The sequence below is a fragment of the Leptonychotes weddellii genome, chromosome 4, assembly GCF_054177405.1.
Source record: "Leptonychotes weddellii isolate Sample4059 chromosome 4, ASM5417740v2, whole genome shotgun sequence".
In the NCBI taxonomy this organism is placed as follows: domain Eukaryota; kingdom Metazoa; phylum Chordata; class Mammalia; order Carnivora; family Phocidae; genus Leptonychotes; species Leptonychotes weddellii.
Genome location: NC_138372.1, coordinates 33,516,777 through 33,532,960, shown reverse-complemented (window position 1 = coordinate 33,532,960; position 16,184 = coordinate 33,516,777). Strand labels below are relative to the sequence as shown.

The window sequence follows — 16,184 nt, the reverse complement described above, 5'->3', positions numbered from 1 at the left end:
TCCCATTCTCTCTCTCAGATAAATAAATAAAATCTTAAAAAAAAAATAAAAATAAAATAAAATCTTTTTTTTTTTCTTTTAAGATTTTATTTATTTGACAGAGAGAGAGACAGCGAGAGAGGGAACACAAGCAGGGGGAGTGGGAGAGGGAGAAGCAGGCTTCCCGCGGAGCAAGGCGCCCGATGCGGGGCTCGATCCCAGGACCCTGGGATCATGACCTGAGCCGAAGGCAGACGCTTAACGACTGAGCCACCCAGGCGCCCTTCTTTTTTTTTTTTTTTTTAAAGTAGGCTCCATACCCAGTGCAAAGCCCAAGGCAGGGCCTAAACTCACGACCCTGAGATCAAGACCTGAGCTGAGATCAAGAGTCAGATACTCAACTGACTGAGCCACCTAGGCGCCCTAAAAATAAAATCTTTAAAAAAAATAAAAGCCAAACTCTGGCAATTCAGCAAATCAAACGTTTGGCCAGATGAAAAGTTGTCAGAGCTCTTATTAATAAGCTGCTGCTTAATTTCTGTTCTGGCAGGGTTCTCCACTTATCCTTTTTCAAAACAAAAAATGATACCACGATTAAATACCAGTTTTCTCTCTGAAACATGAGCCCTACGAGTAACATTCTTGTTTTTGATGCATTTCCCCAGCATGTTTCTTCTGATTTGCCATGTGTTCTAGATCTTATAAAAGAACATATACGGGTCTGGATAAGGCACACATTCTGCTACCCATGCCTAAGCCACGCTTCTTACACCAAGTTTTGTATTATACCTGAGGCAGTAAGGGATAAGAGCCAGCTCTTAAAATCTCAGGCCTAGATTCAAGTCCCAGCTCACTAGGTCCTGGCAGGGGGCAACTGGGCAAGTCATCACACTTCTCCTAACCTCCAAAACTGAGATGATGACAACAATGTCAATCCCTCACCTATTCATATACTTTACAAAATACTTCCATACATCTTCTCTCTTGATCTGGACCACATCCCTTTCAGGTAGACCCTGTGCCACCCGCTCACTGTATGGAAGTGACAGTCTCCGAGCAGTCTCATCTGCACAGGCTGCTTACAAGTGGCAGAGCCAAGGCTGAGCCCAAGTCTTCTGACTTGCCCTAACTCGGATTACTGTAAGGACCAAAGATTTTGTACACAGAGTTATTATGCAGCACTTCTGTGTGCCAGAGAGAAGCATCAGCTAGCAGAAAGCATCGCAGATGCTGGGAGCATGAAAGCCTGGGGTAGCATCTTCCCTTTCCAGGGTCTGAACGGGACAAACTGACAAACTCCTCCTAGAGTAGGCTGACTGTCTTTCAGGACTGGCTTCCTTGTGTCTCTGACAATTGACAAACTGCTGACAAAAAAGGGCAAATGAGTAAAAAGGAGGGCCAGGATGCTGCAGTGTGGCAAGCAGCAGCCTACTCCCCTCTGCCCTGCAGAGTCAGGTCGCAAAACAGGACAGAATGAGAAAGAAAAGAAACACTACAGAGCAGAAGAAAATCTAGATGGGCCAGGGCCCTGAGCTTTATAGGATTATCACACATATAACCCACCTCAACCTGCTAAACCCTTTACTTTTACCAGAAAGAACAGCCCATCGAGCTGTCACAGGTTGGTACACATGCCGGACAATGATGGACTCTTTATTAGGGACAAAAGCCCAATTGGGAAAGAGATCCTAACTAGCAAGCATGGCATCCCAAAAGTAAGCCTTTCTTCCCTGTAACCTCCCCAAAAGTCCCTCAGGTACTGAGCTAACCTGTAGTTCCCAGAGCATAGTCAGGCTTGCCAATCAGTTGACAAACGGGGCCAAGTCTTTCAGCCATCTCTCCACTAAAGCCCCAGGGGTGTGCAAAGTGGTCTTCACTCTTCCCAAGAGATGCAAACAATGGTAGCAGCCTCAGCGTAGCCAAGCACCCTGAAAACCTGGAAAATTCTTTATACCAGGTAGTTCCCAGCCACCCTCATGCCTTTCTAGGTAGTAGCATCTCTACCACCATTCATGCATAGTGGTGGAAAAGGCTAGGAAGTAACTATTACCACATTTCCCTTTGTCCCAGAGAGTCAACACAGACTACTCTAAGGTGTATGGACTGTCCACACTGGGCTTTCCTACCTGTGTTTCCGTTCACATGCATCCCCCCAGCCTACAACAAAAAAAAACAGTCTTATGACAACTACCAGTCTTATGACATACCAGGCACTATGATAAGAGCTTTCCCTCATTCTCCTCATTTAATCCTCACAATTATCCCATGAAACAAATGATTACCCCACTTTACTGACTCAGAAACAGAGGCTCAGGTGGTTAAGTGACTTGTCCAAGATCATTTCACTGGTAAGTAGAAGAGCCAGAATTTGAATAAAAGCCTGACTCCAGAACCTAGTCCCCTAAACACTGTACTGTGTCTCTCCACCCATCCAAATCCCTCTCATCCTTCAAAGTCTTTCCTTAGTCTAAGAATACTGTCTAGAGGCACAAAACCAAACCTCACCCTCCTTGGAGTTCCAAGCACTGCTTAATCCCTATTGGCAGGTTGGTGTCAAAGGCTCTCCCTCTCACTTGCATCCTCTAAGGCAACAAGTTCTGTCCTTAATATTCCCCAAAGACTGGGGCGCCTGGGTGGCTCAGTCAGTTGAGCGTCTGCCTTTGGCTCAGGTCATGATCTCGGGGTCCTGAGATCGAGGCTGTGTCAGGTTCCCTATTGAGTGGGGAGTCTGCTTCTCTCCCCCCCATCATCCCACTCATGCGCTCTCTCAAATGAATAAATAAAATCTAAAAAAAAAAAAAATCCCCAGTGACTGACACAGGGCTTGGATGGCAGTTCTTAGTGAGGAGATTTCAACACTTTCCTCTACCAGGACTCTCAGACTGCTGAAAGTCAAGTACCTCGTCACATATGACCAGTCCAACACTCCCTTTCTGGAGGACTCCAACATGAAGGCGGAATGTCTCATAGGAAATGATGAGGATGGGAGAAGGCACCCGGGCTCCACGCTGGTTCATGAATCCTTCTACAACAGAAAACACGTGAAGGGAACAAATCTTACAATATCTTAAAGAAAAAAGTTTGATAGTTCTTTAATTTAGCCTGGAAATAACTATTTCCACTATTTTGCATGGGAATTCTCTTCTACCCCCTCATTGCCCTCAGCCTGCTGGCCATCAGGGAGCATACACACAAGAAAGGAGCAAGTTATATGGAAGAGCACAGCCAACTCTGTTAAGGCTCCATACCCAGCTTTTGGTCTATCTCGTCCTTAGAGCCTCCGTCAATGGCCAGAGGTTGGATCCTCCCTCCAAGCCATTTCCCAACTTCATTGTACCAGTTCTTCACTAGGCTGGAGGGTGACACCACCACTGCCTTGTCAATTTCTGGTTTGCACTCTGGACTCTGGCGCAAAAGCGTCCACATCAACGTGATGCACTGCAGCGTCTTGCCCAGGCCCATCTCATCAGCCATGATGCAGCCATGGCTGCCAGGGATGCGCCGGCTGGTGACACACTCCCACAGGAACTTCACTCCCTGGGGAATAAAAGGCCACTTTGGTATCCACACTGCTGCTGCCCCAGGGATGGCAGTCTCCCAGCCCATACCTCTTTCCCCCCAACCCCCTTTACCTCTCTCTGATGAGGCCGCAAGACCTTACTGAGGATAGGATCAACAACCACATGGACAGGGAGTTTTTCCCTGAGGAAACACAGCAAAGAAAACATGGAGCTCAGATAAGTGCAAGGGTACACCCTCAGGAAGTCGTGTCCTGCTGATCCAGAGGCCGCAGAGGCAGCTGCCTGAGAGGGCCTTCGTGGCCTGCTAATCAAACCACAGCAACTTTTGCTCCAAGAGTTAGAAAGTGAGGAGAGGGTTCCTGATGTCATCAATCCCTCCTACTCCCCTGAGCAAGCTTAGAAGGAAGGGTGAGGAACCTCCAACAACTGGACATGCCCACAAGCTTCCCCACGCACTCTCCTTCCCCACCTACCCACTCTCTGGATGGTGATGCAGTTGTCATGACAGCACTCTGAAAACATGCCAGTCCCAAGGAAAAATCACACCACAATGCCCTCTGCCCTTCCAGGTATGTGCACTTAACAGAAGACCAGACCTGCTCAAGAAATACCAATGTACATACTTGTCAAGCTTCAGCTGGTCATGGGCGCTCAGCAGGGGAGGCTCGTACAAAACCAAGGCACCTTCTTCCAAGGGGTCATGGAGGGCCCGGCGGACCCCAGCCCTTTTGAGGCCCAAGGCCCGAGAGCCCAGAGGACCTAGAAACCAACAATCTGTCACCTGAGCCTCTATTTTGAAGAGATCAGCAGGACCAGCTCAAATGCCTATCCTTCACATAACTTTTCCTAAGCTTGCATATGACCTTCTCTCTCCCAGAACCTCCCAAAACCCAGCTGCGCACCTCTATTTGACCATTACCCAGTCTGCCTCAGATCAGAGTTCTTCCCATTTTACTTCTCCCATTTAACTATAAACTTCTGGAGGGCTGGGTCTTATTCATCTCAAGTCAAGCCTAGGAAGGTCTAGAACCCAAAGGGGCCCTTCAAGATGGAGAGCTCTTGAGAGTTGGCCTCCTCCCTCCCCAGCCCCAGTTTTAGCACAACGCTATGCCCTACATAGAACCCAGGTTTCATTCAATCTGAGTGAATTTAGTAGCATCTCGTTTCTGAGGTTGACTATCTGAGGCCTTCAGCCACCCAGGCCCACCAAGAGCTTCCCAAGCACTGGCATACCCCCACCCCCCAAGAAGATGAGGGGCAGTTAGTAATGGCAGGCCTTGCTGAAGCTATCAAACACAGCCTACATGCAGGCCTCTAGAGTGTTGCCCCACACACCATCACCACTAGCCTGGCATCTTCAATTCCAAGGTAAGCATGTATTTACAAAAGCAGAGGTTTTAAATTATTCAGATACATTCACACATGATTGATTCAAATAGGAAAGTCTCCATTTTTTTACCTTGATAATTTGGAATGGGGATTTTAAAAGGCTTTGACAAAATGCTTCGAATAAAGGATTCCTAAAAAGAAAAAGAAGAAACAGGGATTCAGGACTGATTAAAGATGTTATGGGATAATATTTCTACAAATGCAGTCTAAAATGCCTATTTAGGGGCACCTGGGTGGCTTAGTCAGTTGATCACCTGACTCATATTCAGTCGGGTCATGATCTGAGGGTTGTGGATTGAGCCCCACATCAGGTTCTGTGTTCAGTGGAGAATCTGCTTGAGATTCTCTCCCTCCCTCTCCCTCTGCCCCTCCCCAACTCGCACACACTTTCTTGCTCTCTAAAATAAATAAATCTTTTTTTTAAAGATTTTATTTATTTATTTGAGAGAAAGTGAGTGAGCACAGCAGGGGGAGTGGCAGAGGGAGAGGGAGAAGCAGGTTGCCCACTAAGCAGGGAGCCCGATGCGAGGCTCGATCCCAGGACCCTGAGATCATGACCCGAGCCGAAGGCAGAAGCTTAACCGAATGAGCCACCCAGGCACCCCTAAAATAAATAAATCTTTTTAAAAAAATTTAAAATAACAACATGCTTATTTAAAGATAATACATTCAGGGGCACCAGGAGGCCTGCTTCTCCCTCTCCCACTCCCCCTGCTGTGTTCCCTCTCTCACTCTGCCAGTTAAATAAATTTTAAAAACCTTTAAAAAAATAAAAAAATAAAGATAGTACATTCAGAGCATTATTTTTTTTTTTAAAGATTTTATTTATTTATTTATTTGAGAGAGAGAGAGAGCATGAGAGGGGGAGGGGCAGAGGGAGAAGCAGACTCCCTGCCGAGCAGAGAGCCCGATGCGGAACTCGATCCCCAGACTCCAGGATCATGACCTGAGCCGAAGGCAGCCGCTTAACCAACTGAGCCACCCAGGCGCCCCAGAGCATTATATTTTGATTACATCTCACTCAGATGCATCCAGAACATAAGAAGAAGTGCTCCATATTAGGTTATTAGGTTTTATACAACAGCTTTCATCTTTGAGGCTTTACAAAGATTCTACAAATACCCAGGGACAGCAAAGTGCCACTGGCAAGTATCCAGCCTCAGCTGTCAGCCACAAGGCTTAAACCCATTCATTCATGAAAGGCCATGCCAGCAAGAACAACTATTCCCTAGGGGACAGCACCTTTTAAGAAGAAAGCACCACAAACTTACCCAACCTCAGTACTAACAGAGAACTCCAATATTTGGATTCAAACACTCTCCTCCAGGACTACATCTTCCCAAACATACCTCACATTTCTTTTGTCATATCAATTCTGCCTACTACATCTAATTTCCCACATTGGCCTCCTTGGGAACTCACCAGACCTTCAAAAAGTAGTGGTAGTAGCAGTAATAGGAACAGTAGTATTAGTAAATAATATTAACAACAACAGCAAAAATGACAACAGTAACGGTGACTAACAGTGTATAGCAGATGCGGTGCTAAGCACTCAAGATGCCCGCACTCAGACTGCCATTGAATCCTCACTACCAGCACTAGGACGTCCATGTACTATCACTGGTATCTCCATTCTACAGATAGGCATACTGAGACAGAGTGGTTAAGTCACTTTCCCAAGTCACAGGGCCATGACAGGTGCAGGACTTTCCTCATTCCAAGACCCTGACTTGTAACCAGTGGGCGGTATGGCCTCCTAATCCAACTGTTTGACTACAGCCATATGAATCAGCCCAGAGTCAGCAGCTTCTTGCCACGGGAAGGTGTGAGAGGGAACAACATGAGAAAGAGGACATAAGAAGGCAAACAAGTCACAAAAAAAAAGCAGGGGGGACAAGGGTGACAAGAAGCAAACATACATAGGTCCTAGAGAAGGGTGGCCTTGGTGCCTCCACGTCAGAGCCTACAGGAAGCCTCTGTGTCAGCACCTCAGCCTGGAACCAGCACTGGGTAATGGGGCTGGGGCAGAAGAGCATGCAGGGGAGTCCACAGCGCCAGCCCCTGAGCTAACTCTGACAAGCCCATCAAAGTTCTGGTCTTCTGGTCTACATATCCCTGAGCTCTCTAGGGAATTATGATGGCCTGTGAACCTCAATAAAACAAGAGCTGAAACCCAAGAAAGCAAGGAGAAAACAAGAACAGAAACCCTAAAGGTAGTTTTAATGGGAATACATTAGTGGAAAAAGAAATAATGAAAAGTATTCCCCTCAAGCAAAAAGGTAGTTTAATAGGGAAAAAAGCAAACCTGTCTTGCCCTGAAATTTTTACTTTTATTCTGACCCATTTCTATAAAGATTATAAATTTCTAGAAACTCAGTGTACTTTAAATAGGAAAATATAATGAATATATTTCACAATCTCCTGGAAGATACAAAAAGAATATGGAGAACTGAACTTCATCACACTAAGTAACATGATGGGGGGGTTCGGAGAAAGGCCCAAATTATTTGCATATTTCTTTGCAGCTGAATAAAATCTTGTACTATTTTTAATTACCATGATTATTATAATTAAGAATAGCAATGATAATGAGAAACTCGTATATGAACAATGCTAACACAAAGCCACCCTTAAGTCAAAAGAGGAGAAAAGGATGGGGTGCCTGGGTGGCTGCTGGTTGAGCATCTGACTCTTGATTTCAACTCAGGTCGTGATCTCAGGGTCTTGGGGTCAAGCCCCCAGCATCATATTGGGCTCCACACTCAGCAGGAAGTCTGTTTCTCCCCCTCTCCCTTTGCCCCTCCCCCAGCTCTCCAATGGATGCTCTCCCTCTCATAATAAATAAAATAAATAAATAAATAAGAGGGAAAGGAAGGAGATAGATTCTAATTTCCTTTTTTTTTTTTTAAGATTATTTATTTATTTATTTGAGAGAATGAGAGTACATGGTGGGGGGGGTCAGAGGGAGAAGCAGACTCCCTGCCGAGCAGGGAGCCCGATGTGGGACTCGATCCAGGGACTCCAGGATCATGACCTGAGCCAAAGGCAGTTGCTTAACCAACTGAGCCACACAGGCGCCCTCTCTCTTTTTTTTTTAAGATTTTACTTATTTATTTGACAGAGAGAGACAGCAAGAGCAGGAACACAAGCAGGGGGAGAGGGAGAAGCAGGCCTCCCGCCGAGCAGGGAGCCCGATGCAGGGCTCGACCCAGGACCCCGGGATCATGACCTGAGCTGAAGGCAGATGCCTAACGACTGAGCCACCCAGGCGCCCCTCTAATTTCCTTTCTAATTTGGCTTCAATTCTAAACCTAAAATATTAAAGTTTTTTTTAAAGTAATCTCTATACCCAACATGGGGCTTGAACCTATAACCCTGAGATCAAGATTCTTAGGCTCCACTGACTGAGCCAGCCAGGTGCCCCCAAAAAACTGAAATATTATTTTCAAAATTGGCAATACAGAAGGCTAGATTTGAGGCTCTGAGTAGCCAAGAACTTATGCTCCAGATTTAAAATGCAAGACTTTGAACTGCAAGCTTGTGCAACTAGTGTGGAAGAATGTGAGCATCCCCGGCCAAAAACATGAGGGCACAGCCTACAAGACTTGCAATGACCAGCCTCTGGGAACCTGGTCTGATAAGACCGGCAGAGGCAGGGGAGAGAGCATGCTCTTAATTTAGTTACTGCAAATTCATACCATCCCTTCCTTCTGATAGAAGAGGGAGAGCAGGGGCACCTGGGTGGCTCAGTTGTTAAGCGTCTGCCTTAGGCTCAGGTCATGATCCTGGGGTCCTGGGAACAAGCCCCGCGTTGGGCTCCCTGCTCTGCGGGAAGTCTGCTTCTCCTTCTCCCACTCCTCCTGCTTGTGTTCCCTCTCTTGCTGTGTCTCTCTCTGTCAAATAAATAAAATCTTAAAAAAAAAAGTTAAAAAAATAAAAAAAAAAAAAAGAAGAGGGAGAGCATCCCTCCTTCCCACCAAGGTCATAGCTTCCCTCTTCCAGAGATTCACTCTATCAGTTCTGCCTGATCTCTCCTATATCTCAACCTCTCCCTCTCTACTAGCTCTCTCTCACCAGCATTTAAAACATGCTTAACTCTCTCCTATTTTAAAAACAAAAATTCCTTTGGGGAGCCTGGGTGGCTCAGTCAGTTAGGCGCCTGACTCCTGATTTCAGTTAGGATCATGATCTCAGGGTCCTGGGATCAAGCTCCAGAGGGATGGGGGGGGGATGGGGGGGGATGGGGGGGCCTATGCTCAGTGAGGACTCTGCTTGAGATTCTCCCTCTCCGCCCCCACCCCATGCACACTTGCTCTCTAAAATAAATGTTAAAAAACAAAAATTCCTTTGACCTCTTATCTCCACCCCTTCAAACTTCTAGAAAGAGTGTCTGTCTCCCCTTTCTAATCTTCCACTTCTCCTAACTTCTGCCCCTTCCACTCCTCTGGAATGACTCTGGCCAAGACCACCAATGGCCTACATAACCCTAATTCCAGTGGACATGTTTCTATCCTTATCTGGCTAGACAAAGCTGGCCACTCTTGCTTCCCAAATATTCTCTGCCTTTGACTACCATGACACCACTTTCCTACTCTTCCACCTCTTTAGGACCGCATGCTCAGTCCCTGAGTTCTTCTTTCTCTGCTTAACTCCCTTAAAGGTAAGTGTTCCTCGGGGCTCAGGGTTGCACCTCAGCTCCCCTGGCTGCACTCACTGACACTCCAATACACTTTGGAGGGGTCAAATATCATCTCTATGCTATGGACCCCAAATCTATTTCCAGTCCCTACTTCCCTCCTAGGCTCCACACTTACCCATATTTGCAACCATCCCCAAACCTAGATATCCTATCCTACAGAACTTCAAACTCATCACATTTAAGGCTAAGTGCTCTCATCTCCAAGGCTGCACTATATGATTTTTGTGGGCCTGAGGCACTTTTGCCTTTAGGGTCCCCTCTATCTAGAACACTGCCCATTCTCTTCACCTGGCTGACTCCTCCTATCCTTGAGGACTCGACCTAATCAGCACATCCCTCAGATTCAGGTCTTTCACCAACCTTCAGACTGCCAGACCCCCTGTTGTATAATCCCACTGCACTTGCACTTATGTCATATACTTACATAGGACAACTTGAATGAATCCTAAATGAAGAGTCCCACAGAACTACACACCTTTTTTTTTTTTTTAAGATTTATTTGAGAGAAAGAGCATGCGCGCAGGGGGAGGGGCAGAGGGAGAGAGTGAATCTCAAGGAGACTCTTTGCTGAGCCCAGAGACCCATCGCACCACCCTGAGATCATGACCTGAGCCGAAACCAAGAGTCAGACACTTAACCAACTGAGCCACCCAGGTGCCCCATACACACCATTTTTTTTTTTTTTTAAAGATTTTATTTATTTATTTGACAGAGAGAGGTACAGCGAGAGAGGGAACACAAGCAGGGGGAGTGGGAGAGGGAGAAGCAGGCTTCCCGCTGAGCAGGGAGCCCGATGCGGGGCTGTCGATCCCAGGACCCTGAGACCATGACCTGAGCCGAAGGCAGACACTTAACGACTGAGCCACCCAGGCGCCCCATACACACCATTTTTTAATACGGCTTAGTAAACAATTAAACAATGTATTACTTAATGAATTATATATAGTTCAACTACCACAAAAGCAAGAGATGATGAAGATAATTCAGGTCAGTGGTTACCTGTCAGGATGGGAAAAGGGATTATGACTTTGGTGATGTTCTAGCGCCGAATGGTGGGTTCACGGGTGTTTATTCTGTGTTTTCTATTTCACATCTTATATACATATTCCTTTGTATTTATCAAGTATTATGTAAAAATGTTTTAAAATGTTTGCTGAGGGGCACCTGGGTGGCTCAGTGGGTTTAGCGTCTGCCTTTGGCTCAGGTCATAATCCCGGGGTCCTGGGATTGAGCCCCACATCGGGATCCCTGCTCGTCGGGGAGCCTGCTTCTCCCTCTGCCTTTGCCTGCCGCTCCCCCCGCCTATGTGTGCATAAGCGCGCACTCTCTCTTTAAATAAAATCTTAAATAAAATTACCTTAAAAAATAAAAAGTATTTGCTGAATGCACAAATAACTAATATCCATTACATATTCCTATCACTTTATTCCCATTTTTCCTTCAAAATGTCCCTGTAAAGTAAAAACAGACTCCTGCATCTCCCCCCCACCACTTGACACCAGATGTGTGGCGCTTCCACACACAAGCAATTATTCAGCACCGCCTGCGTGTCCTACAATTTAACTCAATCCTGACACTACCTGGAGAGAGTATCAGATCCCACAGGTTAGGGCTCCGTCCCACAGGACTGCCTCTCCCCACCACCCCAATCCCAAATCCAGGTTGCTCCCGGTGCTTCGGACCAATAGGCTATAAATCGGAGGGTCCAATACCCTCCTGGGAGTCAGTTACTTTTCTAGAGCAGCTCGCAGAACTCAGGAAAAGTTTACTTACTAGATTTACCATTTATCACAAAGGCTACTAAAGGATAAGCAGAGCCAGATGAAGAGATACATACAGCGAGGTCTGGAAGAGTCCTGAGCACAGGAGTTTGGGATATGCCACTTCCAGGCACGCGGATAAATTCTTGTTCAACTCAAAAGCTCTCCAAACCCTGACCTTTTGGGGTTTTATGGAGGCTTCATTACATAGGCATGACTGATTAAACACTAGCCACTGGTAGGTTGGTGCCCCTGGCAACTAGCCACCAAGGTTAGTTGCTTTACAAATGAATCTCATTAACATAAACTCAGGTGTGGTTAAAAAGTTTTTAATGAATAGTAAAAGACACCTTTACTGCTTTATCACTTAAATTCCAAAGGTGCAGCACCTGGGGGCCAGTACCTCGGGGGCGGTCTGCCTTCGGCTCAGGTCATGATCCAGATTTAAAAAAGAACTGCAAGTTTGTGCAACCAGTATGGGAGAATGTGAGCATCCCTGGCCTAAAACATGAGAACAGAGCCTATAAGACTTGCAATGACCAGCCTCCGGGAATCTGGTCTGATAAGATTGGCAGAGGCAGGGGAGAGAGCATGCTCTCACTTTATTTAGTTACTGCAAATTAAACCATCCCTTCCTTCTGATAGAAAAGGGAGACATCCCTCCTCCCCACCAAGGTCAAAGCTTCCCTATTCCAGAGATTCACTCTTATCAGTAAAATCTTAAGGGCGCCTAGGTGGCTCAGTCGGCTAAGAGTCTGCTTTCAGCTCATGCATCGGGCTCCCTGCTCAGCGGGGAGTCTGCTTCTCCCTCTGACCTTCCCCCCCAGATCAGTACGCACGTGCTCTCCCACAGGTAAATAAAAATTAAGAAAAAAAAAAAAAGAAAGGGGCCTGGGTGGCTCAGTCGTTAAGCGTCTGCCTTCGGCTCAGGTCATGATCCCAGGGTCCTGGGATCGAGCCCCGCATTGGGCTCCCTGCTCCACGGGAAGCCTGCTTCTCCCTCTCCCACTCCCCCTGCTTGTGTTTCCTCTCTCACTGTGTCTCTCTCTGTCAAATAAATAAAATCTTAAAAAAAAAAAAAGAAAAGAAATTCCAAAAGTTTTTGGAGCTCAGTGCCAGAGCTCAATACCAATGTCCTCAGAAAGTTTGGTGGAAAAAGCTTTGGTGAAGCTAAGCAGATCTGACTACTCTGTAATTTTGGGCAAACTACTTAACCCCTCGGAGACTCAGCTTCCACATCTTAAAAAATGAGTTACATGAGATAATGCACAGAACCTGCCGTAGTAAAGATTATGTTGGATTTTACTAGCGGAAACACGTGGAAGCTGTAGGACTCTGATACCTCTTAAAGCCATATGCTAAGTGAGAGACTGAGCTGGCATGAGGATCCTGGTTCCAACACCCTGCCATGGCCATTCCTTTTCTATACCCTCATGTCCTCAGGAATCTGAGCCACCTGAGATCTGGAGCCCAGATAACCATAAACAACAGGGACTCCAAGTCAGGCACACATCTTGAAGGAAAGAGGCCAGGCCCCTGAGGCTGTAGGTAGACCCAAAGCCTCCACCAAAGTCTGTCTGCTGGCTCCTCTGTAGAGCACTGAGGAAGTCTTCAGGGGTAGAAGCCTCCCTAGACAAAACAAGAAAGGTGCCTCCATAGGGCACACGCATTCACCAACAGGTTGCAGTTCTGACTTACATGTTGACTACTATCCAGACAGGGTGGCCGATTGGTTAGTTGAATCAAAGTTTTCCGAAAGGGAGACAGGAAACACTCCTGGCTCTGAGTCCCACTGCTGGATTTCCGTTTCTTGGGAGTCTAGAAGAGTATTGGGGAAGGTAAGTCAAGTCTGGAAGACCAGAGAGCTCACCACAATGGCAACTCACATTTAAAACGTTATTAAATGCCGGGCACTGTGCTAAACTCTTCACATATATTATCATGTATCATCATCACAGCAAGCCTATGATAAATGTTTATTATTATACTCACTTAGGTGAGAAAACTGGAAGTTAATGAGGTTACAGAACTTGTCTAATCGGAAGATGGGCACTGGATGAGGTGAATAAAGCGAGCCAGTCAGCCCACACCATGGCAGTGAGGTCGCTAGCACTGAAAGGGTTTTCAGGAGCAAACAGCACCATTTATGACCCAGCTGCACCAAGTGCTGCCCCAAGTTCAAGTCTGAGACCCATGTAAGTAGCAAGAGGCAGCCTTGTCCCTCACAGGCAGAGGAGCCCCCTGCACACCAGCAGTGGTGCAACTTCAGGGCAAGACCCCACGGAACCTTTGAAGGTTTTTGAAGCTTCAATGATCCTACAAGAAACACCTGAAACAAACACCAGCCCCTTCACTTCTCACATACAGGCCCTGCCCAAAACTGCCTTCTTGACCTTCCTTAGCTAATCCCTTTCTCCAAAGTTCCAGTGGCTAAGCCCTTACTTCGTGAACTGCTCTTTCTCTCTGAAGTATATGCTGTATTATCCTATTGATTTTTGTATACATAGGTCCTACCCGGTCAGCCCCAGAAAGCCTCAATAGCGGAAACAGAGCACAGGACCAATCCAAAGTCAAACATACTGCACTTGAGTATTAGCAGGGACTAGATGGGCACCACTCCTCTAATCTAGGCCCAAGTGAGCTCAGAACAGGCCCTATATACTCTACTGTTTTGTGATATTGGGTAGGGGATAAAGAGCAGGCAACTAGTTGCTATTGGGGAGCCATTTTATTTTTCCCAAGGGAGCCAAAAGGCCCAACCCAATCTGCTCTTTTGCTTTGGAATATCCCTCTCTACCAGAAAAATTGAGCCTATATTAAGTTCTAGTAAGCACCTTGAGGACCAAGATTTTTTTTATCTTGTTCAATGCCTGACACTTGGTAAGCACTAAGTAAAAGTTTACTGAAAGAGTTTCTGGAGGTGACCAGGTTCATCCATGTAACCCCAGAAACCAAGTCCAGGACTCCTTTCTGCCCAAACAGCCCTGCATCCTACCTGTCCCATCCCCTGGAGGGCAGGGTACTCACCACTGTCCCAGGCTGCCAGTCTTCATCATCACCAGATCTGCCTTCCGGTTTTCTCTTGGCCAGCTGGCTAGGAGCTAAGCTCTTCCTCTGTAAGGGGAATATGGAAACTGAGCACTTCCAGAAATCCCGCAGCCTAAACCCATTAGACGGAGACACAAGGCTACCCACAATCTCCCTTAGGGCCATACTTACCATCCTGGGCTCAGAAGCATAAAACGTCAAGTACCCATCAGCCAAAGATCAAAGGCAGCCAGCAGCTGAGAGTGCAGAACCACGGCCGGTTAAAGCGAGCTGCTGTATTACTGAAAGCATGGGCTAATTAAAGAGGGAGCATGGATGGAGGGAATCCAGCTAGGGGCTGGAGTTTGGGCCCAAACTGTGAGAGTGTCGGTCGTCAATTAATCTAGGCGGAAGAGCAGACCAAAGAGGATGTATCCAAGCAAAGGTGAGTAAAGGTCTGGGATGGGGGAGGGGGCGGGGGAGAGGAAGATGGAGTACCAGACTGGCAGAGAGAAGTCGGGCAAATGGTCCCAGGTGGACGTGATGGCGGGGGTAGTTGCAGGAGATAAAAAGAAATCACAGGCCAGGGGACAGGGGCCGGGGTGAAAATCCGAGGCGGAGGGAGGGCGAGGCGCCGAGTCCGAAGGGGTTTTTCCCAGGTCTGGAGCCCGGAAGCCAGGCCCGGACTGGGGGAGGTCGAGCAGGGGTCCAGGCCGGACAAGTAAAAGACCCGGGCTTGGGAAGGGAATACCAGGAAGAGCTGGAAAGAACAGCAAAAGTGAATCCGGACCGTAGCACTCCCGCTTCAACCTCCTCTTCCCAAAACGCGCGTTAACAGCCGCCAGGAGTCCCCGGACCCGCCAGGCCCAGTGAATCGAACCTCCCGCGGTGCTGCCGCCGCACCACCTATTGGCTGCGTTCGATGCGTTCGGCGCTCGCGACCCCAGGAAGGGGGCGGGCCTTGTGCTGCAGTCACTGCGGGGCGCGGGCGCTGGAGCTGAGGCTAAACGGACCTGCTAGGAGGTGGGACTTAGGGGGATAGGCGGGGCCAACAGTGACAGGAGCGGTTGGGCGACGTGGGCGGAGCAGGCTCTTGAAGTGACGTTTGCATCAGACTGGGGTGTGGAGGAGTAGTCGCCAGTCTGCGTGTCAAGAAGGACGGTACGCTTCTGCACTTCCCCTGTGCTGGGCCTGGAGCTGTGATGCAGGTTCGGAGTCAGATCTCGCCCACCCGGAGGGTGGCAGGAGTCTTTGGCGCTGACTGCCTACCTCCAGCACTGCTCCGGCAGTGATACCACCCTTGGGGATGTGATTCTTTGATCCGGGGTTTCTTGAAGGAAGCTGCCTTTCTTATCTAGGCAAAATCATGTTGGTGGAAGTGTGATTCTTGGAATCGAGACTTAACGACTCTATCTCTCAAAACTTCAGTTTCTTCACATCAAAAATATACTTTCTAGGGACGCCTGGGTGGTGCAGTTAAGCGTCTGACTCTTGGCTTCAGTTCCGGTGGTGATCTCAGCCTCCTGAGTTCGAACCCAGCCTCTGAGCTACAGCATGGGGTTGGCTTAAGACTCTCTCTCTCCCTCTGCCCCTTACCACCTCCCTCTCTCTCTCTCTAAAATAAATAGGGGCGCCTGGGTGGCTCAGTTGGTTAAGTGTCTGCCTTCAGCTCAGGTCATGATGCCTGAGTCCTGGGCTCAAGCCCCACATTGGGCTCACTGCTCAGCTGGGAATCTGCTTCTCCCTCTCCCTCTGCCCCACCCCCCTCACCCCCGCGCTTGTGCTCTCTCTCACTCTCTCAAATAAATG

General features: G+C 47.7%; 1 protein-coding gene across 2 annotated transcripts in view; it reads right to left on the bottom strand.

Moving 5' to 3' along the window:
• Positions 1 to 15,296, bottom strand: part of RAD54L (RAD54 like) — a 36,812-nt gene extending 21,516 nt beyond the window's left edge. The window contains exons 1-8 of one of the 2 annotated variants that reach the window (XM_006729022.3): positions 14,568 to 15,296; positions 14,376 to 14,462; positions 13,047 to 13,166; positions 4,960 to 5,020; positions 4,124 to 4,259; positions 3,612 to 3,681; positions 3,228 to 3,516; positions 2,880 to 3,004 (exon numbers count right to left, since the gene is read on the bottom strand). In XM_006729022.3, coding sequence (XP_006729085.2) covers positions 2,880 to 3,004; positions 3,228 to 3,516; positions 3,612 to 3,681; positions 4,124 to 4,259; positions 4,960 to 5,020; positions 13,047 to 13,166; positions 14,376 to 14,462; positions 14,568 to 14,570 — 891 coding nt within the window. In that variant the 5' untranslated portion in view covers positions 14,571 to 15,296. Of the gene's footprint in view, positions 1 to 2,879; positions 3,005 to 3,227; positions 3,517 to 3,611; positions 3,682 to 4,123; positions 4,260 to 4,959; positions 5,021 to 13,046; positions 13,167 to 14,375; positions 14,463 to 14,567 lie in introns of those variants that run through there. The other variant, XM_081818368.1, reaches the window with a different exon arrangement.
• Positions 15,297 to 16,184: the final 888 nt, after the last annotated feature.